The sequence below is a fragment of the Xiphophorus couchianus genome, chromosome 15 (assembly GCF_001444195.1).
Source record: "Xiphophorus couchianus chromosome 15, X_couchianus-1.0, whole genome shotgun sequence".
Lineage (NCBI taxonomy): Eukaryota > Metazoa > Chordata > Actinopteri > Cyprinodontiformes > Poeciliidae > Xiphophorus > Xiphophorus couchianus.
This window is the reverse complement of record NC_040242.1, coordinates 13,209,647-13,237,566: the sequence shown is the minus strand read 5'-3', so window position 1 is coordinate 13,237,566 and position 27,920 is coordinate 13,209,647. Positions and strand designations below refer to the sequence as shown.

The following is a 27,920-nucleotide window of genomic DNA, read 5'->3' as shown; positions in this document are numbered from 1 at the left end:
AATTTGCCTTTCAAAATAATGACAGAGACATAAGTCACCAATTTTGCCTAGAATTCATAAAACCAAATTACTCTGATAACTGTGACCAGGGAAGAACAGCAATTGACGCATTTAACATTCCCTAGAGAAAACAAAAATCCTGCTCAGCTTATCTCACACCAACACCTTTAAACTCCTTAAGAGACATAAACAAAATGTCTGTCGCTTGAGTGTCAGTATTGATAAGCCTGCATGAGCTCACCTTCTCCCTTACAGAAATCAAGAGAAGCCGTAATAGCTTGCCATATTAGACATGGTGATACAGCCTAAACACTTCAGGGGATCTATTTGAGAGACAATCTTTGCAGGGGGTTCTTGTACATTATCTGTCTTCATTTGATTATTCAGACAGCCAGAAAGAGAGTTGCTTTGTTCCGAGGCTCAGGACAGTCAGTGCGCTGTAGCGGTAGCACATCGTTGTTTGCTGAAGTGATTCTGGGCCGTATCAAAGCCAAAACATCATGAAGCTAATGCAATCCAAGTAACAAGCAGCCTTTGATGCCTCGTTTGATGGCGAGCAGATGTTCCACAGATGATAGCGCTCCTCTCAGCATGCGTAGTGTTTTTCTGGATGTGCCGTGTACATGCGTATACAGTTTTTCACTAAAAGCCTAACACTTCCTGTCTTCTTTCTTTGTGTACAAGTGTAAGTGCCGTAGCAGGACACAATTGTGGAGTCAGAAATGTAAGATCAAAGGTAAAGAAAGAAGAGACAGAAGATGAAAGAGGACAATCAAGCTGAAATGAGGGGGTTTCAGCCTTGCCTTCTGTTATTGCGTGGAAAAGGAAATGTTGTCAGTTTTTTTGCTTGATGGTCCCCCTATCCTGGCAAAAAGTGCCACAATCATCCATTTACACTATTGTGGTGGATGCAGTGTTGGGCACTGTGAAAGCCTAATTGGACTTCTGATTGAACTGCAGCTCTAACACATTTGAGGATAAATGTGCAACTTTGATTATGGGCAACCTTTTATCACTTTAAGGTCCAGGATATAGATAAGAAGACATTGGCTTTACAAATGGCCATGATGAAGAAAGACTTTCTTGTTTGCTATTTCTTACAATGTTGCAGCAGGTGAATAAGCAAGTTAGAAAAACAGATGATCCAATATGGTCCAGTAGGCACTTTATTTGGCCTTTTTGATTTATTTTTTCTCAAAGAGAACCTAGAGAGTTGCTTAAGCAAAGCAGAGAGGTTCTTTCTTTATTACAAACTGAAGGTTTACCGAGAAAAAAGTGAGCAAAATAGGCTTTAAAAGACCAATTAAACATTTAGAAGAAAAACTGATTAAACTACAAAAACTGCTGTGTACAGAAAGCCAGAAAATCTATTTATTTACCAAACGATTCCTTAATACTATGTTCCCCTTATTCATGCACGACTGACCCAAGTAAACAAAAGTGCAAAGACAAAGCAAGGTAGTTGCATTTGGAGAGTATGTACAGTATAAGCTGATGCTTAATGAGATGCAAGCAAATTTAACGAAAAAATTTAAAGGGGCGATATTGTGCACTTTTTAGACCCATACCATTTTATAGTACAATCTGTTTCTTTCATCTATGGGTCATATTTTGTAATTTGTTTAATTGGACTTTGATTGAGTTACATGAGTATGCTTTATTTAACAGCACTTAATTTCCCTTTGGGATCAACAAAGTATTTTTGAATTTGAATTTAAATTAATGCACTGCAGCTCTAGCCATATTTTTAGGGTTCACTGTCCTACTGATAGGCCTGTCAGTTTAGGTGTAAATGTCAGTTGTGCAATTTTGATTTTCAGATAATCACTGAACAGCGCAAGACTCAGATTTTTTTAGGTAGACCAAATAAAATTCCATATACTGCAGAGGCCTAACTCTTTAATTCATCTCTGTGCCACAGAACATAAAGATACACTAAGAGATACGAGTCGCTTATAATAACTTTATAGATTCATCCTACAAATTACTCTTCCAAGGAACCTCTCACAGCAGGTAGTGCTGCATTCTCAAGAGAAAGAAGTCACCATAGTAACGAAAATAATTTATACATTTAAAATGTGTCCTTGCGTAGCTGCCCCTGTTGCCCTTTGGTAGTTCAAGCAGACTTCAAAATTCTGTTTTTATACCCGTAAGGAGCAGGTATCACTCCCTGAGCTGCTGTAACTATCATCTTTGAGCTTCATGCACCATCTCCCACTGCACACAAGCACAGCAGTTTAGCTGTTTGACTACATTCATTATTTGCCTGGAGGCACATCAGTGATGGATCAGCGTTGTGCACGAGCGCTTTCAAAAGAGCACATTCATGATATGCATTAATATTTCCTGAGAAATTTAAACTTATGGTTTTTATTTTTTACACAACGAACTTGAAACGAATGTGGCTCAATGTAGCTCCTATAAACTGAAGGACAAACCTTTGTTGCTTTATGCTCAAAAGTGTCTCTCTGGGATTGAACTATCTAGGCCATGAAACCATCCTGACAATAAAGAACAGCTGTAATTATATTGAGTAACTAGCTTGTTTTTCTATGGTATGTATGGATCTACAGCTGTAAGTAAATAGTTCTCCAGCATCACCTTTTACTTTAGTAAATATAGTTTGATCTTCATCTAAATCATGCTGCCAAGTTTATATAGTCATGACAAAAAAATTTCCATAAGAATGTGATAACGCTACTTCAGCAGTGTTGATGTAAATGCAATACAAATGTTGCAGCTATGAAATGATGGCAACATCACTTACACAAGAAGAGTGTTAATAAAAGTTAACTCACCTCCATTTATTAGATTCTCAGACAAGCTAATTTACCTCCAACTGAAAATCCATCAAACTCACATAAAATAGAGTTTCCCTCTATAAAACTTTAGTTTTTTAGAAGGAAACAAGTTTTTTTAATTTGCTTTGCTGTTCTGGTGTATATTGTAATTTAACAGGAAACATTTTGTGCACATAACTCAAAGTAAGTAAGCTGAGTCATGCTTATGTGTTCAATTAGGGTTAGTCTTCATGAATGTTTATGACTTCTCAGTCTTATGCACACCCCTTCAAATAAAGTGTTAATGGGTTTTCTCCATATTTTAATACACATATGTTTTCAAAAGGACTTGCTCATATTCTCCACAGCTGAAAAGAACCCTGGGTTTTCTGAGCTATTGAGAAACAAACAAACTCACGGAACACAATCATGAAGAAAACCAGGCTAGACTGGAATAGATGGATTCAAATTTTCATGAATTATGTCCGACCAGAACCCCCAAAAATCTACTGAACCTGGAGAGATCCACCATTAGCTGCTTACTGGGGGTTAAGTTGTCTATACATTTGAAATGGAAGGATATTGATGAACAGATTTTATGTTTTAAATGAATAAAACTGGAAAATTTTGTGAGACTTTTTGTTAAGTGCCCCTCATTAAATACTTTGGACAGTTATGTTGGAAGAGTGAATGAAGAGCAATGGTCAACATTCATTTTCAATCGTTGCCACTAATTATCAATTCGATTCATGTCTAGGCTTTGACCACATTACTCTCAGACATAAATATGCTTGGATCTGAAGCTCCCTAATGTCACTTTGACTCTTCACTGTCCGTGGCCTGCTGCAACGTTCCATTCACTTTCAATTTTGACCAGCTGAAGGGACAGGGATTGTGTGTAAAAGAACAAAATACTGGCTTTGCTGTGAGATTTCCATGTCTAACTATTTTAGAAGTCATAATTCTTATGGGAAATTATGTAAAGTAATAAGTGTTCTGTTATTTCTGTTGCACATAATAAGAGTAGATCTAATAACCTTTTTTCATTTTTACAGGCTATATTTCTAAGCACATACATGAAAGTGTGTATGTTGTTACTGAAAACACAGTAGAATTGAACTTAAGATGTATTTTAAACAAACAGAATTACTAGAAATTGAGACTTGTGGGTAACTTCAGCAAGTTAGTCATATAAACCATCTTATTTCTTAATTCATTTCACTTTCACGAAGAACTCAATAATGACAATATGCAAAACCCCCCAGAATCTAATTTCTCCTCTATCCGTCTGAATTACAATGCTGTCATTATTATTCCAATGCTGGATAATACACTCTGTCAGCTGGAATAAGCAGTTTCCACAGATGAGCTAACTTTGTGTATGTGTACGCATACTATCCTAGCTTGAACTATAAGTGTTTGTGCGGGGGTGTGCGTGTGTGTGTTTGCATTGTGATTGTGAAGCGTTTCCATCGTAAAAAGCACAAACACAAGCTGTCACACTTGGAATCTTGCTTTCCCACATTAAAAGGTTAATTTTATGGCCCAGGGGAATTACAGCAAAGTCACAGTCTGTGTCAGAATTGAACTTTTTAATAAAAGAGTAACAAATGTGCAATGTACCACACTGCAATGCAACACACTATTAAAATTTAAAACAGCATATGTGATTGATTCTCCTTTGGGAAATGTCAGGGCTTTTGGGTTTTGCTACATTCTTTGGAAGGAAACTATAGTTGGACAATGTGCTTTTTTTCTGTTTCCGTCCAGCTGTGCTTACATAAGGACACTGTCTGCTGCTGTCAACCTGTCCTCGTATCAGATCTGCATGTACAGTCACAAATAGGCCTGTGTCATACAACTCTAAACTAATGAAACACGAGGTGAACTGAGGATACTTACACTGTGAGCAGCTCTGCAGAAACATTCACACATATAGCAAGGTACGTACTGCTCCCTTCTGCTTATCTTCCATTAATCTGTTTTTTAAACTTTGCTTTGCTTTCTTTGGCCTCTGTCAAATCATCTTTGGAGCAATGTAGTAAGGAATCTCAGATATTTTCAAACTGGGTTTTCAGAGTTGGTTTGTGCATAATTACCTCATTCAGTTCAGAGCTACACATCCGCAGCCCAAGGTGTATCTGCCTGTCTGATTCTGGGCTTCAGACATTTTTCCATTATTAAACTGGTTTGGCTTTTGTTATGCTCACAGGAATATTTTAACACTGTCTTTATAGAGTGAGCTTTACAGAATGTGTCCTGAATTTCCATGTCTGCATTGCCGAACATACCATTTAGTGGTATTTGCATATAAATGATTTCAGGCTAAAATGTTCACGGTCAGCTTTCATGCTTTCATTCTGATTGTCTTATTAAAGTTGGCATTAAATATACATTTTATCTGTTCGTTTTCCAGGATGAAATAATTATATAATAAACAACAGAAAATCAAAATTTTACACATTGTTTAAAAATATACACACAACCCCAAAATGTGTGGGAAATGTCTCTTAGAAAATAGTAGAAAAAACAAACGTTCTTTTAGAGCTATGGGTTAAGTCTGGCATGATTCTGGCTGGATATTTGATCCTTCCTTTTCTCAGAACTCAGAGAGTGTCTTCAATTGGTTTCCAGGCACAGACTTGGTTTTTAATCGTAGACCATAAATGGAGTTAGAACCACGGCTCTCAAACTTTAGTGAAATTTTGGTATCAGTTATGTCCGATAAAAATATAGCAGCATACAAAATGATGAGTGGTTCAAGCACATTTCCTTCAAAACCTCTCAGAGAAGAAAAGATTATTAGAAATCATTAGAAATCAAAATGTTTCAAGACCACCACTACAAATTAACAGCTAGCTGCTAGAGACTCAGACCAAATTGGAAGTTACAGAGCAATGATGTCAAACACACATCAACATTTATTTTATAAAGGCTAAAACAGGCAACTAGAATGATGCAAACCTCAACTATTTTAAAAATCTATACTGTGTTTAAAAGCAAATTCCATGCTGGGAAAACAACTCATTTAAATGGTCTTCATGTTCTGTATTTTAAATATCCACCTAGAAGCTGATGACTACAAATTATAATACATAATGGATTATTTAGCTTACCTGGTCTTGAGTAGACCCAGTGATAGAGAAAGTAGACAACCAATGTCTGTGTTTTCTGGTGATCATTTTTTGTTATATTACAATTTAGGAACACCATGTGTAGGAACTTTTTTAGTGGCTCTTCAAAAACCAGTAAAAACATCACAGAGGGAAGGGTTTAACCTTTTAACTGAAACAGCAAATGCTCTTTTGAAAGTGTCTAAAAATGAAAAATATAAGGATGAGAGAGCATAACCTCAGTTTACAGCCTGTTTTACTTCAAACAGCTTTATGCCATGGTTGTCATTTATTTTGGTGCATTTACTCAGAGCATGAGCTTCGATTTAGACACACTCAGAAGGTAAGCTGGGTGGAACACACTGGTTTCTCTATCATGACCACACTTTGCATTAATTTAGAGAATGAAGCAGGTTGAATGGAATGCAGAGACCAGAGTTAAAGTGGAATGAGATGGGTGTGAATTAATCAGTAGTTTCACATTGGGGACCATTTATTATGACACTGTTTCTACATGTTAAAACCCTGTGATGGAACACATCATATTTATATCATTACGTTTGGATGGTAGGAGAGTTAGATCACAGTCAATCAAAAAACTAGGCCTTGTGTTCAGCCTGTTTTTTACTTACTGTTCTCAGCAAGGAAGGATATGTACATTTTAGAAGTAGAACATTGACGCAACATTACCGGATTTGGGTAAACACACGCTTGTTCAGAATTCAGAGTTCTCTCAGATCTCCACCTGCAAGACAAAACCTCAGATGGGCTCCCACCCACAGCCACATTTAGGTTTATGAGTAATACCAATAGACCTGGTACTGCAAAAGGTCCAGCAGTCAAAGCAGTTGTATGAGGGTTGCAAAAACAGTGATTCTATGGGGGTAATTATCATTGTTTTTAGACTCTTTGCCTATTTCTAAGACCAATTTGTATCAGTGCCAGAAAGTGTTACAAATATTTACTTTTTTCTCTTTCTTTGGCTTTTGGGCATAATCAATATTAGGAACATGTTTTGTGTTGCCAGGTTAGATAATAAGACAAAAGAATAAAAGCAGGTGCCAATTTATTAGTGACATCTATAATGTTGGTGGTCATTTTCTAAAATAGCAATTTGTAGGAATTGCATTTTGTTAATGGAATATCTCAGCTTTTTCTCAACAGTCATACAGGTCAAAGGAGTTGTAACTTTGTGTTTACATAAAAGCTTTCTGGAAACGGTGCTTCCAAACAACCCTAGATCAAAATAAAAGAGACAAAAATAATATCACAATTTAAGTGCAAATCTTGGCAGCATATAGCAATTGGCATTTTTTTGCATTTATATGTGAGATGTAGCCCTGTAGTCATTGGCACATGTGAAAACACTGATATTTACAGATGGAACAAGATATTTAGACATAACATTTTTTTCAACACTAATATTTACTTAGAATAAATGACTCCTGTTAAGAACAGACAAGATTACCTAAACTATTTCTATTTCCAAAATATCAGAATGATGAGAGAGAATATGATAAACTGTCTTCAAAATAGGAAGTGTACATATCCTTAATATTTAATAGAATTCCTTTTCAACTGTATGAATGGAAAACCATCTGGATATTCTTCTATAAGCTTTTTTTCTGTAATGCTGGTCCAGTCCTCCTGACAGAACTGATGTAACTGAGTCAGGTTTTCAGTTCATCTTGCTCACACACATTTTTATCAGCTCTAACCACAAATTTTATATGAGGGTAATTTCTCGGTATGATTGTGCTCTTTGCCCATTTGGAAGACCCATTTGTGCCCAACTTCCTAGCAGATGTCTTGAGATGTTGCTACAATATTTCCACATAATGGTCTTTTGTGATGATGACAAATATTTTTGTGAAGTACACCAATGTCTTCTGCAACAGTGCATTCTCACAAGATACTGCTACACACATACAGTACTTCATTGTTCCGATGCTGTTCTTAGGCTTGAAGCGTCCTCTTTTTTCCTCCTAATGCAGAGTCATCCCCAGGCAAAGTGAACTAAGCAGCTGTTCAGGGCCCCCAGGCCTTGAGGGGCCTCTCATATATGCTTGAATTTTAGCACAGACCATATTGTAATATTTGTTAATTGAGAATAGTTTTACATTTTATTTATTTGACTGCTTTAGCCTATGCTAATTGAAAGGTTCTAAACAATTTTTGTCATGTAAACTTAAGATGTAAAGGAATTGGTAAGTTTATGTTATGAAAGTGTAAAAAAACAATCTTCAGAGTTTGATTATTGTAGTGTGGTATTTATTTGTGTTCGAGCACTGGTTTGTTCAAAAGTACACCTCATCAAATAATAACTGATTACTTATCATTACCTTTAAGATCAATCAATTAAATTTGTTTCCTAGCCTCATATTCCACTAAATATACATTGAAATGCTGTTGGTGGTTGTGATGATCGTCATTGGACGAGGGGGGCACTACACCAAATTCTTCGGCTGTCATGGTGTGTGTTGAGTGGAGCCAAATGCAGATAATCTGAGGCGGCAAGTTGATTTGAAGAATTAATTGAAATAAAAATGTGAACAAAGACTTACAAAAAAGACATGGGAGCACAGGGAGCCAGAGGAAAACAAAAAATATCAGGAACAAACAAAAGCACAATGAGCATGACCAGGGATTAAACAGGAATTAACAGAAGGAAACTGAGAGGAGCAGAAGTGTTTATAAGTACTGGGAGAAGGAATGTGGAACAATGGACCTGGGCTGATTGGCTAACTGATTGCCGGTGTGAGGGCAGAGAGCAGAAGGCAGGCTGAGGAGAGAGAGAGAAAGTGGCACAGGGGGCGAGGGAGAGTACGCAGGGGACTAGGAAATAAAGAATGAGTAGACATAATGTAATAAAACCAGAGTAACAAGGAATGACTAGAGACAAGAAATAAACTAGAATCACTAAGAAGGACTGACCTAAAATAAAACAGAGACCAAAACAGTCAAATCAAAGAGAGAGACTAAGGAACACAGAATAATAAACAAACCTTGAAACAACCCAAGAGCCTAACAAAAGCCCCAAACAACCTTGGGTCATCCCTGCCCATTTGCTTCACTGGTCATTATTTTTTATCAGATCAGAAAAATATATCTTAAAAATCTATATTCTCTTTTCTAGCTGTGTGCATTTACAAACTAAAATCAGAGTTCTTATGTTTCTTATAGAGTAATGGATTCTGCTTCATTACTCATTGAATGACCTTTCAATCCATGTATGTGCAGGACGTGTTTCACTGTGGTTAATACCACTCTCTTGTAATGTTCAGCAGGACTCTTCACAAGGGTTATGCTGTTGTTCTTAGGCTGATACACACAATTCACACAGAAACACGTTCGTCTCTGAGACACAGAACCTGCCTCCTTTCCGAATGCAATCAGGGCAAAGCATTCCTCACAAAGAGGCTTACAAAGCCATGAAATCCTCATCTAGGCTTTCCAAATTGTTTACAGGCATGCGTGCGTGTGGGAGTGTGTGTATTAACTGCTTAAAAATCTTCACTGCTGTCCATTATTTCAGAAGCAGTAGCACAACGGGACTGGTAGATGTCATCACATTACAATCTTTTTCTCTCCACCTCCTTCCATCTCACATAACACCTATTTATTACTACCACAGCAGAAGCCTTTCATTATTTATCTGCTTCCTTTGACATTTGGATTGTAAAAATCTCCTTTTCTACTCTCTTGTCTCCTCTGCTCTGCTCTCCTCTGCTCCCTTCCACTCCCCCGATGGCCAGAGGGCACAATCACACAACCAGAAAGCCAATCAAGGAGCTTATTAAACATGACACTCCCTGAGCACACTCAATATAGACGAAGGACACACGCTCTAAGGTCTTTGTGCCAATTAGGAAAATCAGATCAATCACAGCAGTCAATGTGAACCCTTACTGCTGCGCATTATCTCCTCGAGTCACTAAGCCGCCTCGCCTCGCTTTGAAAATGCATCTGAGCCCCACGCACCAGCGCTGCCTGTTGCACACAATAATGCACAGCTTGTCTCAAAATAAACAAGGAAAAGACAGTTGGCGTCGACACACAAGCATGCGCTCGCACTGCACTCCAGAAAGCTATTCATCACAATTTAGTAGCAGCATTAGACACTGAGGGACAATAAAACTCTGTCTAGAATCCAAGACAAAAAAATGAAAAAAATAAAGTTTCAAATTTCTCCACTCAAAGGGCACACATGGCCACACTTTCTCAGTCCTGCTGAGCTGCTGCCAATCCTTTCAATTTTACTTTTCAAAACTCTGGTAATTCACTTTTTGTGTAATGACAAAAATCATTATACATTTGTATACATCCATATCAACAGATGAAATTTATGTCATTGGATTATTTTTACACAAATGATAGTGATTTTATAATCCTGAGCTTGTGATTCCTCATGTTTACACGAGAGTAGCAGAAATTAGTTTTGGGGTATGTCTTCACGAGCTTAGCAAAATCTCGATATTAGACCTTCTGTTCATTATTCTTTCTAAAACAACTCAATCGCAGTCAGGCTGGAAAAAGAGCGTCTGCAAGCATCAGTTTTCAATTCTGAGTACCGGTACAGATTTTCAATTAGATTTAAGTCTGGACTTTGACTGAGCCTTTTGACACTATGATGTGCTTTGATTGAAACCATTCTATGATCTTTGAGCTTTACATTCTCCGTTAAAGATGCCACCACCATCCTTCACCGCGTGCCCGTTGTGATTTCCAGTGTTAGTTTTACCCCACATATAATATTAAGTATGGATGCAAGGCAGCTTGCAGGCAGAAGTTTTTCTTTTTATGGTTTTCTTTTTGCAATAGACCTTTCTAAACAAGATTATTTTATTTTATTTATTTTTTTGCAGCAGGCAACTCTCAGGACAATGCAAGGTTTTCTATTCAGAAAACGTCAAAAAGGGTTCACAGGGGAACAGTCCTACTAGCTACAACATCTTCACACAATTTTATGTGACATATTCACATTATGCAGAATATACCCCATACTGCATCTAAGTGTTAGGCTTTAATTAAACCAATTGAGTTAATTAGAAGTCACCCCTAGAAATTTGCACTTTTTTCTACCTTAATAGGAAGTGCTGGATCATCTCCTAAAGTCTCCTCAAAAAATCATTTTATGCCACTTTTATTCCCTGGAAATACAAGGCACCATGGAAAATATATGTATATAAATTGAAACATATATATATACATGTTCTTGGAGGAGTTAAGCTCCATCTCCTCTGCTGATAACCCCTCTTCACTTGCCTCTCAAGTTGCTGATGTAGTGCAACAGGAAAAAAAGGACGTTTTAAGGTTGTGTCAAAAGCTTGTTGAGACATAGTAATAGGGCTGCTCATCTGGTGATGATGAAAAAGAGAGATCTGCTCAAAAGATCTAATTTCAGAGTCAAAGCTTGGAATGCTGCAGGCAAAACCTGAGCATAGATTGTTAAAGAGCACCAGCTCCCCCTACAGACAGGCTCAGAGTGATCAACATAACAGGAGAGAATTTAAATCAGACTGACAAGTTCAACAACCACTGCCCTATGGCTGTTCATTACAAAAGTAAAATAAAAAATCCTACTTTCTTCAGAACTGGCATAATTACTTATATGCTTTAAAACAAGAGTAGATAAACAACTCCCCAGGCCTTTTAAATATTTTTCTAAGGATAAGTTGTAAGGACATAAGGGTAAATGTGACCCAGAACATCACATGACTTTTCTGTTATTTGAATTATGACTTGTGAAAATACTGAAATTATTTTTATATTGTATTTAAGTTGTTCACTCGTTTCCCTTGGTCTGTACTTTGACATTTGAAGTTAATTATACAACTTTTTATCTGTGTACATCACTTTAAATTGAACTGATGTTTAATTGAAGACAGTGTCAGGTATTGACCCAAATGGGGTTGGAGAAGGTGATAGTAGCAAAGCAGTTGCAAAGAGCAGCCTGCAGCTCTCTCCTGAGCTGCAACTGGATTGTTTTTATATTAGAGGACTAACACATTGGGCTTTTTCCTACCACACAACCGACAGAGATGCACGCCCTCTCTATCAATCAGAACTAATGAAAAAGTAACAACCAATAAGAAATTGCAGAGAAATTTTGACAAAATATTAGTCATGTATAAGCTGTTTCTAATGTGTTAAAGTGTGTTTTCCTTAAAATACTGCAGAATTTTCACTGCATTGCACATCCAAAATTGTTTTGATGTTTTATTCTCATAAATTATGTAGGAAGAAGAGCAAGGTCTCACTGCAACGTGAAATATCTTATTTTTCCAGAAAATTTAAGAGCAGGGCTTTGCTGAGTTGCATAGTAGACATTTGGTCACTTCAACATCTCAATTAATCTTTCTCTCTGGAGATATACAGTAGTTTTCCCTTTGTGGGTTTTCCATAGATATTCCAGTTTTCTTCTCACAGCTTATAAACACCAACAATGAGTTAATTGGAAAACCCTTACTGCCTTGAATGTTTATAATTATTCTTATAAAAATATTGGTCTTACCTATTGATTCAGCAAAACAGTTGCCAGCCTCTGTATACTTTGCTCTTCAGCATCTGCTGACCTCACTCCCAGATTTTACCACTGCATGGTTAAGTTGTTGTCATTGTTAGTCTCTTACATTTTGCTCTGATACTAGACATATTGATGAATGGACGATTAATCAGTATTGGCTGTAATGTCCTTTACTCTCCAGCAGATGGCACAATCACACCAGAAACATGTATTATTCGGTTTTTCACGGTGACTAGTTACTACCACAACATTTTAAAAATTTCACAAACTTCACCGTTCAGTAAGAGGTAAATCAGGAAATATTTAACTATTAGTCACACATCACTGTGCGTAACCTCGTGAAATACCATCCTTCAAAAAGTAACGAAAGCAGAAGAAAAATATAATTTATTTGCATTATATGAAAAAGTCTCACTGCTATACAAACAAATGACAAACTTCTATATATTACATGTCCACATGATATGTTTCTTTTGATAGAAGTCTTCAAGAGAGCTTGGCAGCTATCATGATCGAACTTGTTGTGCAGGGTGTGGGAAGACCAAAAATGAAGGACAACCGGGATGAACCAGCTTCACGGAGCACACAGCCGACCTGCCAAATAAGAAAAAATGTGTAATTGAATGGGAAAAATGCCTCTCTCGTGTATGCTTGTGATCAGTAATTCTCATAGATCAAAGACATAAGCTGAACTCTGACGTCATATTACCATTTAAGCCAAGTCCAGCTTTTTCTGCGTCTCCGACAATTTATCCTGCAGCCGCTTCTTCCTCCAGTCCAGGAACCTCCTCCTCATTCTGTTGGCCTGCCAGCCCGTCAAGAAGCCCACGGCAAAAGAAACCACCACGGCAACCTGCAAGGTCCTCTCCGACACGTCTCCCATGTTCACCTCTGGAAGCTAACTGTGCGTGCTGGATACCGGAAATAACGACTTTCTACGCAACACAACGCAAGTTTCCTTTCAAAATAAAAGTTATTTTACAGCTATTGTTTTTGGCTTTACTCAAAAGTTACTGACAAAATTGGGGGTAAAAAAATACTTTTATACTAGTAATTGGAATTATAAGTTATTAGTTAAACTGTTATTTCATAAAATTTTAATTGAATCGGAGGACTTAACAATTTTGTCACATTACAACTACAAAATTCAATTAATTTTATTGATATTTTATGTAATGATCAGAAACAATCAAAGTGAAAGGAAAAGAAAGTCGTTCTCACCTTTTTTTTTAACAAATAAAAACGTATGTCATAGCCTTTTTTAAGTCAGCCTCTTTTTAATGTTATGCCCTTAAATACAATCTGGTGAACCCAATTCCTTTCATTACCTCACCTACTTAGTTAATGCAGTTCACCTGTGTGCACTTAGTTCTAGGTATGTTCTAATAAGAACAGAGTTTTGGTAGAGAACAATAGTGAACAAGCAGCATTATGAAGACCAAGCAACACACCAGATAGGTCAGAGATAAAGCTATGGAGAGGTTTAAGGCAGGATTAGGTTATAAAATAAAACTACAACCATTGGAAAGTTCGAATCATTCTTCAATCCACCACCCCAGAACCCAGGACCTCTTTGTTTTACAACAGATCTACTGTATGTAGTAAGCTTGACAGGGTTTGTTGGGAAAGTGGACAATAAAAACATTGAGAAGTCATAATTACCCATTCTGTACCTTATCTAAATACAAATAACCAGAACCATATAGCAAGATAAAAAAACATGTTTAATCAAAAGTTAACTTTAAGTTTAACACATATTTCACAAGTTTGTCTTGCACAGCATAAGATTAAGTTTAACCAGAAGTTTGTCATAAAGCATCACATGAGAAAACTCTCAATGCTACTTAGCCTCTTTTTTAATTTTATGACCAATTACTCCTTCAGCGGAGGCATTTATGCTCAGAATGGCATGAAATGAGGTACCATGTAACAAAAATGGCAAGCTATTAGGATAGAATTAGACATTAACACAAGATATGATTTAGTATGTTGAGTGTAGATGTAGTGGCAGCACCAAGTTACATGAGCTTTTTTTTTTCTTTTCAAATTTTAAAGGGAGTTCTTATTTGAGAAATACAGTACCACTGATCCATTGTGCTATACAGTAGTTTGTGGAAATAAAAAGTTCACAGATCATTTTCTTTGTCTATCATCACTTTTTAGTGAACTTATCAGACAACAGGAAAACCTGGATAATACACCAGCAGCTGTTCCCTGTCAGACAATTTCCGAATCAAAAATTTTAAAATATCTTTGTACAATTCCAGCCTGGGGGAAAAATAGATATATATATTTGAAAGAAAATGTATTAAAACAAGCAGCCCAAGAACTGAGCAATACTGCTGAGTTTAAAAATGATAATGAGGTAAAACACTGTGATAAGTTTTTTTCTTTGTAGACCTTTAGTGGAGCACTCTATGATTGTAATTATGGTTCGCTTAAATTAATGCTGCTTATAGTTAATGTTAGCTGACATTTGCATGTAGCAAAACTATTTGCTATTTAAAGAGACTCAAGTATTGCCGGTAAGTAAACAAAGTTGCAAATAGTCCCAGTAAGTACATATAAAATGTTCAGTCGACAAAAAGTGGTTCAGATGCAGTGAAAGCACCAAGGTTTCAATTTCACCTCATATTCAGGATATTGAGGTGATGTTTTTTTCAGCCTTCAGTTCTCTTACAGGAAATTACTAGCGATTCTGTCTGAGCCTGTCGATGTGGTAACAGAGTTTGAGCGCAGGTCCCAGTTTCAGTCCCAGGTACTTCATCATCATCTCACTTTTCAGCAATAAGAGTGCGTCTCCATCTATTTCCTGAAACACAAACAATACCAGTCAGATTAAAATAAATGCTTCTTTAACACTTTAAAGAGATGGCTCATAAATTCTGAAGAAAGGTCTTGTTAAAAGGTTCCCCACAGTTAACATCTCATCTTAAGAAGATAATTATGTTCCAGATTTACTGGATCTATAGGCTGAAAGAGACCAAAACCAAAGTGGATTTCTACCATCTTAAAACCCTCCGATCTCTGGTTTATGGCAAAGCTATTTTGTAAACTTTTAAACAGTTGCTACATTTGCAATGGCCTTCTTTTTTTTTAACAGGAAATGGATGTAGGACACTGTTTGCCAGCGATAGTTTTTCTGTTTGAAGCACCTACTGAGAACAGAACATCTAAAGGCGTTCCAGACATTGTTAAAATCTATGAAATAATGTTAGCTGAAAGTGCTATAATATGTTTGCTTTTAACACAATTTTACTTTTATGTCGGACGCTTGACATGTTTTCCCTGTCTGTACGTTTTACACTGTAAGATTATTTGTGACACACTGCCCCCTGCCTCCATTTCCTGTGTAAATAATTATTGAGTCCTGTGTAAAAAGAAAAAAACAGAAGTTGCCCACAAAACAGTTTAAAGGTTCATTAAGTAGTATATCCAAAAACCATTATGATCTTTTGGAGTTTTAAGTCATTTTGAAAGAGTAAATCTTGTTTGGTCTTAACTAAACTAAGATGCTAGAAGCATTATTTTTTTACGCTATTATTATATTAATTGTTTATTACCTTATAACAAAAGGTCACATCAAAAATCCTGAACTATTCCTTTAATAATAAATAATCAGGTAATGGATAAACTGAACTTTTGTGACTGCTGATTAAAAGTAATCCTCTATCCAACAGTTTATGAAACATGTATGGAGGTTTCTTCATTAAAAACTCCTTATTACTACACTGGAAAACCTAAAACTAAAAGTCCGTACTCACATGTTTCCTGAAAGCCTCAGCATGGGGTGCCAGGGCTAGAGGGTCAGCTTCTTTGATGAACCACACTACGTCCTCTACGCCCCAGTTGGACGGGTCCTTCCCAGGAAGACGCTTGCCCTCTCCAGCGTCTGGCAAGGGAGTGAGGGCTGTTTAACATGGAGGACACAAAAAAAGCAAAAATGATGGGCCTAAGTATCATGAAAACACTAAAAACACCAATGTTTTTTTTGGAGGATAAACAAAGTACATTCTAGGCAAATGTGAGTCTTAAAATTGCTCAGATTTTCTTTTAAATAATCTTTAACATTAATAAGGAAATCTAAATTGAAGCACATTTTAAACAAAGGAAGCAGCTTTGGCTGCAAGTGACAGGAAGGAAGTTGAACTGTGATTTAATACACTTGAAGAGCTAGACAGAAGTGAAAGAGACATGCAATGTGTCACACGTTTAAATAGAGGAATAAAGAAAGGCAAAAGCTATTTTGCATCTACTAGGGAGAGTTGGTTCTGTTTTGCATTTCACCTTCTGAAATAGAGAGAAACACTGCCAGAGAATTCAAAATAAGAAATACGAACCCAGACTTTAAAAATGATGCACAAATGCTTAAATTGTTTAGTAATTAGTCTGGAAAATCTTTGTAGACAATTAATAAAACATGTATGATGACTTAATCAAGATAAACTTCACAACTGCGAGTGAATAAAGGGGGGAAAAAATCACTATTCTCCCCTTTATCCTTTATCAAATGCTTTGTTACTGCTTATACCAACACATGTACAGCTGAAAGAATAAGTAAAATGATAATTATTTATTATTTCTTCAAAACAACACTACAAGAGTAAAAAAAAAACTCATAATGAGTTTTTAAAAACCCATTAACAGCCTAAGTTGTCTCACCGGTTCTATTTCCATCCTGAAAAGTCGCCGGACTTGAAATCTGTCTGCATAAACCTATTGGAGTGGAGCAGCTGTTACTACGGTAAATATAAGAAGGCTTGGTTTGGTACTGCGATGCCATTATGTTGAACGCAGAGTCATTCAGATCTATGGTGTAGCGCTTGTCTGCAGGCAGGTCACATATGAAATCATCAGGCAGGGGTGTGTCTGCTGAGAGAAGGAAAACAGGAAGTTGCATAGAGTCAACATTTTACTTATTTAGTAATGTTGTCATTTAGTTGGTTTAAAATGAACTAACCTGGAAGACGGAAGAAAAAACTTAACAGGAGAAACTTAATTTAAATCCCAATGTGTGTAAATAAGTCAATTGAGGAAACAAACTAATTATAAATTGACCCAAATCACCAATTTGGGTTACTGACCTTGATCTGTGCTCACATCTCAAAACAGATCTCATTCTCAAGTCTTGCAAAGGTTATTATTGAGTCAGTGTACAGTACAGACCAAAAGTTTGGACACAACTGTGTGTCCAAACTTTTGGTCTGTACTGTATATGTGCCAATTTTCTCCTAGAAATAGAAAAGGCTAGTTTTTTGTTTGTTTTTGGCAGAGACATATTTTTAACACATGGTCATGTTTGGTTTAGACAATAATAAAAATGAGTAAAGAAGAACAAAGACCCCTTCAACAGACTGATGAGCTGGACCGTTATTCTGAACAGTAACTGGTTGAAGTTCCCAACGGGACATGAAGAATCAGAATAGAGAAGTCTTCCTTTGAGGTTTTTTTTTTTTTTCAATTAAATATCAAACTTGATTCAGTTTTATGGGGCAGTGATAGTTCTGGGGAATAGAAAAAGATACTAAATTTGTGTTTTTGTAATTTCTTCTGTGTAAGAATATGCATGACCAAATTAATTTATTTTATGGCTTTTTTATACAGAAATCAATCTATTTCTTTATCTCAAACATATTTGAATATAGTTTTTCCATTGTACTTCTGTATGGAGTTTTGTCTCTGTCTAAAATATGGTTATCTTACTTTCCTTTCTACAACATCAGACAGCAGTTTTTCTTTAAAAATAAAGAGCTAATCTCCAGGGCAGCTATCACAGCCCATTCTTTGTGTGGATATAAAATGGAAGAGCCACAGACAGTAAATCCTCTGTATTTGTTTCCTTTGTGTCGACCAATTTTCAGCTTGTCGATAATGCAGATGCCTTCTGGTTTTGCCCGAGCGAGGCAGTTATGGATTTGCCAGGCGGCGGATTTATAAGACGGGAAACACTCCACAGAGACGCCTCTGGATTACCTCAACAGCGTGCTCCGGCAAAGGTCAAACGTATTTTATTGTATTCAGAAAAATCAATTATGAGATAAGATCTGTGAGAATGAATATGGAAGATTATATACTAACACACGCACACTTCTCATATTTGTACTGTACACACAAAGAGCAGAACTGGCGTCTTTATTTACTGGCAATTCCTAAATACTTTAACGAAACAGAAAAATATCAAAATCCTTTTTATTACAGGATGAACAATTCACAATTGCCTGTTTTCTACAAATTGCAGTTAAAAGTACATGACATGTTTTAAAGAACTTCTCTATTTAATCACACACATGATTTACATATGTATCTGGGTGACACCACAGGGCGCTTACTGATTCATGCATGAGCCTTTTTGCACATGTGTGCTTTTTCTCGGGAAGTCTACACTCTGACATCAAACACGAAGAGCCAAAGGCCAGTCCTCAAAACGTGTGATTCCCCCTCCAATGTCAAATATACCCAAGGCAATATTCAAATAGGGTTTTTTTAATAAAAAGGGACACAGATGGATTTATAAAATTAGAATTTCCTGTTTGTCAGTTATAATTGAAAAAAAAAAAATCCTCAAATCTACTTTAAATGACTTAATGAAAAAGCAGAAATCATGCTTGTGTTTGAAGGTTGTGTTTAAATTAAATTATGCAAGAACATAGGTGCATTTGAATTTATTTGTAATCAGACAGACAGGCACTCGTGCCTTTACAGATTAAAGCAGACAGATGACGTTTGCGTAAAAGATGAATGCATTTATCCCAATTAGAGTTCCTATCAGTAAAGGGGAATGATGAAGGGAAGAAAAAGTATTGAGAGCTCCAAGTGTGTAATAAATGTAAAAAAAAGTAGGTCAGACCTGTTTATACTGAAAAGCTTATATTTGTATATGAGAGTGTGTGTACCTGTTAGGACCTGCGGTGTGGCAGAGTGGGGGACGATAGCAGCGTCTTGTGGGAGAGACCCCATCTCAGGTTCTGGCGTGCTGTTGGGAGGAGAGTTGGCGAGTGAGGACATCACCATCCTGGGCTTCAGCTGCACAGGTAGACACACGTACAGGTTTGGAAATTAATTCTGCTTTTCTATAGATTCTATAGTTCTCTGAAGAACAAAATAGAGCAGACTGGATGAATGAAAATTACTGTCTTTACTTCTACACAAAACACATAGTAATGTATGTAACAACACCTCAATTCTAGCCTCTAACGATGAAGCAGCAGCTGTTTTAAAATGTAATCTAGTTTTTGCACTTAGTGGCTTCACAATTTGCCGAGCCTCTGACCATGTCTTGCTCTTTCAGCGGCTCAGAAACAGATCCTGAACAGAGGATCCCCCAATGACCGTTTCGGTTGTCACTGCTTTTTTCTTCAGGGCCCTCTTTGTCTATCTTGTCTCCAGCTGGATTTCTACACTGAAATGCAGTACAGCAAAACATTCTCACCCACAGCTCTGTACATTACTATGAGATTGCTTGTTAGGAAAATGTTTGTTTTTGTTTACCACTAAGTCACTGTCCCACTGATCAGGTCTTTAATCAGTCTAGGTCATAAGAGGTATGCAATCAAAGGAATTGAATGCTTTCCATTCTCACAAATACTTGCTCCTATTAAGGCATGTCTGCTACTTTTGTTGTATAAAACTACTAATCCAATCTCCAGAAAATGTTTTTTTATTGTATTCTCATGCTAATTTTGGCTGCACTACTTAACCTATTCTGAGTTTGTCAGTAGATTTAGCCACAAAAACAGGAACTCAAATATGTAAGAAATATTCTGCTTCTCATCTAAATGACATGATTTTGTGCTAGGTTTCTTTCAGCTGTGTTCTAATTCCCAGAAAATAGAAAAAATGGAGCTCTATAATAAACTCTTAATGAAATAAGCTGACAGAAGAAATTTTATGATGACAAAGAAACTTTCAAAAACAAATCACATTGTGGCTCACAGGATAAATAGATTTGGACCGACCCAAAGTTAGAGGACGGTGGAACTAGTATATAACAGTTATTATTATTATTAAGTTTTCTAGTCAAAAAGTAGCATAAAGATAATGCTACCAGTGGTTGAGAACAGTGCTCTAAAATTATCTCCATATTGAAGTCAAGTCTCCAAGTCAGTTCCTTATTTTTCACAAAAGTTAACAAATGGAAATCAATCACAGAAAAGTTATTTTGTTATTTGTTTATGAATTTGATACCAAAAAGTTTTTAAATTTTCCATTTAAGACTCAGAAATACAAATATATATATATATATATATATATATATATATATATATATATATATATATGTGTATATTTGATTTTAGATCCAAAACACCATGTGGAAAAGTGGGCATAGGGTAGAAAATATATTTACATTTTTAAATTTAAAAATTGAAATTTAAAAATATTTAAATTTTTTATTAATCTGGTTTACATGCTCCAGAAATTGTTCTGCGTGTGAAAGTCTGATGTAATGTACTGATATTATGGCTGTGCTGTGATTACAAATTAATTTGATCATAATCTTATTTAACACTGTTGCTAAATCAAGAGGAAGTCCTCTGTGCAGAAGGGCTTCCTCCTCAGTTCTTCTCTACTGTACCAACATTGCACTTCAACATGCTTTATAATTACAGGTGAATTGTGCAAAATGTGCAAGCCTTTCATATATGAGAATTTAGGCATTACTATTTACTTCATGGAGACTTTAACACAAACAAAAGTGACAGATATTTCAACTGAATGCTTTCTTCCACTAAACTTTCCATTAACATGCTTGTATACAGCACTCCATTAACACCCAGCATTGACATTTTGTGGCATACATTCATTGTGGAGCATGTCACTGTCTGCCAGTCAGCTGGAAATAATTATGCAGGCCATAAAATGGCCAAAATATACCATTTTCTGTCCTTTAGACAGAAATGCACAATATTTTAATTTGTTTATGCCATATTCTTTTGCTCTGAGTCTAAACCTGGGACTTTTACTAGCTGCATTCAGAAATAATTAATTTCAGTATATTTCAAGATATTTGTAGATCAACCTTTCAGGGATTGTCAGTTGTAAAACAGCTTGCTTCAACATATTTTCTGAAAACTGATGTATACTTTCTCAGTGAACCTAATTTATTACACAAAAACATACATTGCTTTACAGTTTCTTAATGTTCAGTCATTTCTCGTGCAGCCTCTGAGAGGGGCAGCCTTTGAACAGTGAAAATCACAGATTCTTTACATAGTTACATCCTGTGTAGATACACAGATAACCGCAGTGGTATTTCCCCACAGCTTGAGAAACAATTGTTTAACTCTCAAAGAAAGATAAATGATAATTCCAACAGCTGTAATTTTAAACAAACATGTTGTTAATTTACCTTAAAGCCGGGTTTCCTTCCTCTCTTCTTTGGGACCTTCAAGGGCGATAAAGAATCCACATAGTGGCTCTGGAAATCCAGCTTCCGGATAGGAGGCCGTCCTCTCTTCCGGCCAGTTACTTTAGCCTGGGGTGCCACTATGAACTGGGCTTCCAGGGTTGAAGTTTGCATCTCCAAGCCGGCAGACAGGGTGCTCATCTGACCTGGGGAAGAGCGAGATGCTCCTTAGCATAAACTGAAAGTAGCGAGTGAGAGCCTGTTAATCGCACCTAGACATGCGACTTGAACCTCCACGCACACACACACACACACTGACACGCTTTCATAAACATGCAAAGAGAAATGATAGGAAATAGTAGAAACAAAGCCACATAAAGCTTTGTACTCAACCGCACCCCTCCCCCCGCTCCAACTGCAAAGATTGCAATAAATATCATTACTGCTCTGCAAGAGACAGACAAAGCCATGCACACATAAACACACACACACATGCCGTCTTACACAAACACAGGAAATAAAAGCGAAGCACGAACACCCACACAATTTACCAATCAATGAAGTGTGCTGTCAGTAGATTTGAGTGTTTGTCTCAGTGCCATTCATTTCAGTGGCATTTCAGTGGTGTTAGATTGCAGCACCTCTGCTGTATTCATGAAACCTGATGAATAATCTGAAATATTCTCTCAATTTCAACTCTGACTCCACTGAGGCAAAAAAAAAAAAAAACATTTTTTGTGTGTGTTTGTATCTGCATAAATGCCAAAGCTATCTAATAGAGTCCAACGCAAACAAAATGTGAAACACATACATCATTTGTCATTGCATAAACAGACAGGGAGTGACACAAACAGACGGACCACATTAGGTGGTGCCAAATTGTTTTCCCTTTTCTTTTTCGCTGACTGAAACAGATAAAAACAAATGCTTTAAGCTGACCCTGAATCATCCTGAGCCTTACCTACCACGCGCACAGCTGTCTAGTAATTCCGGACTCCGAGTGATGCTTCCCACCAGCTGCAGGTTTCCAGATACTCCCCTGATAGCTCGGCTTGTTCCCAGCTGCTCGCTCGCTCACTGCTGTCAAGACACCGGTAACTCCACAAGCCCTTCTCTCTTTCTTTTTCTCAGTCTCGGACTACACCCCCCCACAATCTCCGCCCTCTCCACCCCAAATGCCCCCACCCCTTCTTTTTCTTCACCTCTCCTCTAACCCCCTCTTCCTGTGTGTCCCCTTTCAGTAGTCATAGCAACACGCCTCTAACATCTCGTGGCAGCCGGCAGACGTGCTAGGCTCAAAGTGACGGGTGTGTGTTTGCATGCAGGGGTGTGTGTGTGTGTGTGTGTGTGTGTGTGTGTGTGTAGCTATAATGTAATTACAGTTGCTGCAGGGGTGTTTCTTGCCTTTACAAGGGATTGAAACCGTGCCGTGTTTTGTGCTGCAAGGCGCTTGGGTTGCAAACTGAAATCTCAGCTTTATTCACAAAGAATGAAATCCTTTTTTATAGAGAGTTTTTAGGAGTCTTAGCTAACATTTTAAAGCTATTTTTGGAGAGGTCAGGTTAAATGTCAGTTTTCCCTGTAAACATCAAATGATTACAACAGAAAGATCGCACTGCTTTGGATTAAAAAAAAAAAAATCCAGCTGCCATCACAGCTCACATTCTTCCTTTTCTGTGCAGGCTTCTTCTTCTTCTTTTGTTTTAAGTACTGCATGCTGATATTGTTGTATTTATAATTTAAAAAAATACAAGCAAAGAATCACAAAGGGGAAAATAACACCCCAGGCAAGGCTCTGTCGTTCCCCTGCAGAGAAGAAAACAGGCTCCACAATTGTTATTTATAATCTTCTTTCTAACTGATGATGTTGGTTACATTTAAATGTAAATTATCAATAAAACTGAGGTTAAATTCTGAATTATTCTGGCAAACTTTTCTATGTCTACTCTATAGCAAAGAGTGGACACAACAGTCTATGTGTTCTCTATGAGACAGGGCTTTTTTTAAAACCTGCGTGCGACTTAAGAAAACTTCATTTTAACAATCAGTTTCTGAAAATGTCTAAATATCTATCAAAATTGATCAACATTTAATGATCTAACATTAGCCAGCTATAAATCTACATATATATACAGTACAGACCAAAGGTTTGGACACACCTTTTAATTCAATGAATTTCCTTTATTTTCATGACTATTGACATTGTAGATTCACACTGAAGGCATCAAAACTATGAATAACACATGTGGAAATATGCACTAAACAAAAAAGTGTAAAACAACTGAAAATACCCCTTATATTCTAGTTTCTTCAAAGTAGCAACCTTTTGCTGTGATTACTGCTTTGCACACACTCTGCATTTTCTTGATGAGCTTCAAGAGGTCGTCACCTGAAATGGTTTTCACTTCCTAGGTGTGCCCTGTCCGGTTAATAAGTGGGATTTCTTGCCTTATAAATATTCATGAAAATAAAGAAAACCCATTGAATTAGAAAGGTGTGTCCAGACTTTTGGTCTGTACTGTCTATATACTGTATATATCAGATCAGCAATTCTTTAAGTTCCTTACACTTGTAATAAGGTAGAAGGTTAAAAGTTACTGCTGCTGTCACAGAAGCAACTTTGTCGCCGTTAGGTATGTGTGTGTATGTCCATATGTAGTGATGAGTAATGTAGTGGTGGGGGGGGTGAGTATAGCTGTGTGGGGCCCTAAAGAAGGACATTACTCACTGCATCATTCAATACTAGAAACACTCCAGCTCTCAAGCTGCTCTACCACCAAAATTGATGACTATAAAATACATGGTTTAGAGACTTAAACTCTTGAATGTCTTTACAGGAAAATGGCCTGCATGCCAATTCTCCACTGACTGATACTGTAGGAGGCCTGTGAGCGTGTGTGTGCACAGCGAGGGCATCCATTAATCAGGATAGTAATTACACACTGAGATCCTAACATCAATCCTCAATCAGTCCTGCCCCATTCCAGCACGTCACATTACACATGGAGGCAGAACGGGCGAGAACAGATAATCATCTCCCTGTTAAAAATGGGCTAATATGAGAGGAGAGACCTCATTAACAATGAGCAACAACAGCAGTGCTTTTGCAAAAGCAAATAAAATGTGCATCTCTGAGCTGTGACCTTCCACAATGCATCACATGACCAAAGACTAATTTGTTTGTGGTTAATTAGGCAATTAAAAAGATTGGTGAACCTTTACGCTAATCTTTTATTTTCACAATTAAAAGACATTGGTTTGTTTAAGCAAAGCGGAGAGTTAGAAGAGATGTCAGGAAGCCGTTGGTGTCACAGTCACAGCAATGCATCTACAGTTATTAGCATAACTTAATCACTGGCTTCAGGGAAAAGAGATTAGCATCTTTCTGCACCTATGTGCAGGAAAAGGAAACGGCACATGCAAATGGTTCACTGAATTTCACACAGTCTCACACATATGTAACTAAAGTTTAATTATGCACCGACTCATAAACACTTTGAAATAAACGCATATAATTTATGTAGCTGAATTTGTAGCTGAATTTCAACTCTCAAATTTCCACTCTTAGATAAATAAAAACTGATTTGTTTTTTTGGGGGGGATTTTTTTGTGCTTTCTAATCAGTGTAATGTTGGAGCAGGCGCCCATTACCCCCCTCTGAATTTTATTTACAGCAAAGGCAGGGCGTTGCTATGACAGCAGTCGATTAAATCAGACCCTGCTCCAAAAGTCACTCAAGAAGGTGTGAATAAATACACACATAAACAAGAACATGCATTAAATTGAGTCAAAGTGAAGTCATAAGAAGTAAAGATGTTTTTTAGGTATATTAGTTGGTGCTGTATTGATGCAATCTCCTTACTTTGTATGCAGGCGTCAGGGTCTGGGCTTTTCAGTCTCTTCCCGAGCGGCTCTGACTCTGCCTCCAGGTCGACTAGGTGCCAGCAGCCCCGTCCCCGGTGGTCATGGCGATCTAGACGCAGTCGCAAACGAACACCCTTGCCGAGGACGCAGGGAGGCAGCCAGGTCATGGGAGGTGAAGGAGGCGGAGCAGCCAGTTCCTGGTTGGAGTCGGCGGTAGTGAAATCACGGCCACCACGCAGTCTCAAACCCTCACAGTCCATGAAGGGGAAGGACGATGCTCATCACACTGAATAAATGACGGAGGAAATAATAACAATTCATTAAGGCTTCTACAAATTAATTTGAAAGCCTTTCACTCCTTTGTGTTTTAATTAGTTTAACATCAAATAAAAGGATGAAGGACAGAAAATGAACAAATAAAAACAACGAGAATGAAAGACGGGAAAGAAGTTATTATAACAGCATGTGTTCAGAGGTCACAAACAAACGGGAGGCTAATGGTAGACAAAGTGTCGGAAACAATGTGTCTTTAGGACAAAAATAGTGAATGGAATTTGGCGTCCAGGGAGTTGGTTAAAATTAACAAGCAAGGCTTTATTCTCCTTTTTATATGACAGAACAAAAGCAAGCAGGGATGGGAATGAGGAAATCGGGGAAAATATGAAGCCAAAATCCCATGCTGTAAGCAAATCTTATTTTCTGCTAATTATTATTTATTTTACCGAGGCATGGGCTTTATCATCCTTGGAGCACTTTAAGGATAATCCTTTGCAATTTTAGCTTTTTCTGTCTTTCTTCAGGGTTAAATTGGATTTCTCTCATTATTGTTGTTCAAATGCTCAAAGAGCTCTAACTTGTTTAATCACAGGACATAATTACATAGAACTACTACATACGCATTAACACAAAAGCATCAGACATTATCACCAAATAAAGTTTGATAAGAGAAAATGGAAAGCGATATTATCATGAAAAAATTATTTTGTGGAATTAGCTGATTTAAATAGCAGTGAGAGATAATAGTGCAATTATGTTTTCTGAATAAACACATTTCCATTCAACCACAGTTTTCTAACAATATAATACTGAGTTCTAATTTAATTGTGCTCCACTCTGCTCTGCGCTCCTAGATTTTGCTACCGAATTTAGAATGCTAAGGTTAGTACAGTATACCCCACGTTAGCTTAACATTTTGACACTGAAAGTACTCTTTTTTTAACTTTACTGCTTCAGTTTTTATGGTTGTAATTTGTAGCTATTAACACAGAAAATACTCAGTTCTTCTGTTTCATTTGAGTGTAAGTGATTGTCTAATGTCACGACATGCTTGTGAATACCAGTGAATGCTGGCAGTCAATGACCCAATGCACTCTGCTGGGGTTCCTTGGATAGAAACATTTTAAAACTAATTTGAATAGTTAACTGAACTTAATGCACTGTTTTCACAACTAAGACCAAATGGAGTGTATGTGTGGTTGAATTGAAATGACTTTTTTCGTAAAGTGCCTCAAGACGACATTTGTTGAGAATTGGCGCTTCATAAATAAACTGGAATGGAATTGAATCATTTTGACTAAATTAAGAAAGCAGACTGGTGACTTTTGAGTGGAGTGCTTTTTAAAGTGCTGCTTGAAGTCACTCTACTTGTACCATCTCCATAGAAAACAAGCACAGTGATCATCATTGCTTTGCATTGAAGGGTTTCACAGGTACAATCTCCTTCTTCTTGTTAAGGAAGGCAGCCATTGGCTGTTCAATCACCTACTAGTTACCTAGTGCATCATTGTACTAATGAACACATAACATATAAGACTAGAATATTACAATAAAACTGAATACAGAAATGTGGACTTGTTGGAAATTTTTGATGCCACTTATAGGTTGTTAATCTGACAAACAAGCCTAACTATATCAGTTGAAAATAAGTGTATATATATAGTCTAATCATGAGGTTTTAGACTGTTTGTTGTCAGTCAGAAGCTGAAAGGTTCAATCAACTCACACCAAGATATATAATTATTTACTGGTCATTAGACATCATTAGATTTCTAATCTAATGATTAGAAATACATATATTTACCAATATAAAATAAAAAAAATATATATAAAAATGTATTTTACCGAGGCCTGGTAAAATAATGTTGTAATTTAAAATATTTATTAAAATGATCTTCCTCTCCCTCAGTTCTTTGCTGTGATTGTGGGAGAGTGCTGTGTATTGAAATTATACAAACGTCAACTCGTATTTTGAAAAGACCAGACTTTGCATTTCTACTGAATGGACTTAAAGCAGA

The 27,920-nt window shown here is 36.9% G+C and overlaps 1 protein-coding gene and 2 long non-coding RNA genes across 4 annotated transcripts; 1 reads left to right on the top strand and 2 right to left on the bottom strand.

The window, feature by feature from the left end:
• Positions 1–12,789: 12,789 nt before the first annotated feature.
• LOC114158928 (uncharacterized) lies at positions 12,790–13,365 on the bottom strand. The gene is made up of 2 exons (XR_003598502.1): positions 13,129–13,365; positions 12,790–13,013 (listed from the first exon to the last, which is right to left on the bottom strand). It is a non-coding gene; the product is annotated as an uncharacterized LOC114158928 (long non-coding RNA).
• Positions 13,366–14,122: 757 nt separating this feature from the next.
• scml4 (Scm polycomb group protein like 4) lies at positions 14,123–27,623 on the bottom strand. 2 transcript variants are annotated; one of them, XM_028040850.1, is made up of 6 exons: positions 25,625–27,623; positions 21,766–21,968; positions 19,313–19,442; positions 17,082–17,288; positions 16,184–16,329; positions 14,123–15,231 (listed from the first exon to the last, which is right to left on the bottom strand). In XM_028040850.1, the coding sequence occupies exons 1-6, from the start codon at positions 25,884–25,886 to the stop codon at positions 15,109–15,111; spliced, it is 1,071 nt and encodes a 356-aa protein (XP_027896651.1). In that variant the 5' UTR covers positions 25,887–27,623; the 3' UTR covers positions 14,123–15,108. The 2 variants fall into 2 exon arrangements, with proteins under 2 accessions (XP_027896651.1, XP_027896650.1); XM_028040849.1 differs by having other exon boundaries at positions 17,082–17,291; positions 25,625–27,620.
• Positions 19,341–25,743, top strand: LOC114158929 (uncharacterized). Its single transcript, XR_003598503.1, has 3 exons — positions 19,341–19,450; positions 25,437–25,504; positions 25,636–25,743. It is a non-coding gene; the product is annotated as an uncharacterized LOC114158929 (long non-coding RNA).
• Positions 27,624–27,920: the final 297 nt, after the last annotated feature.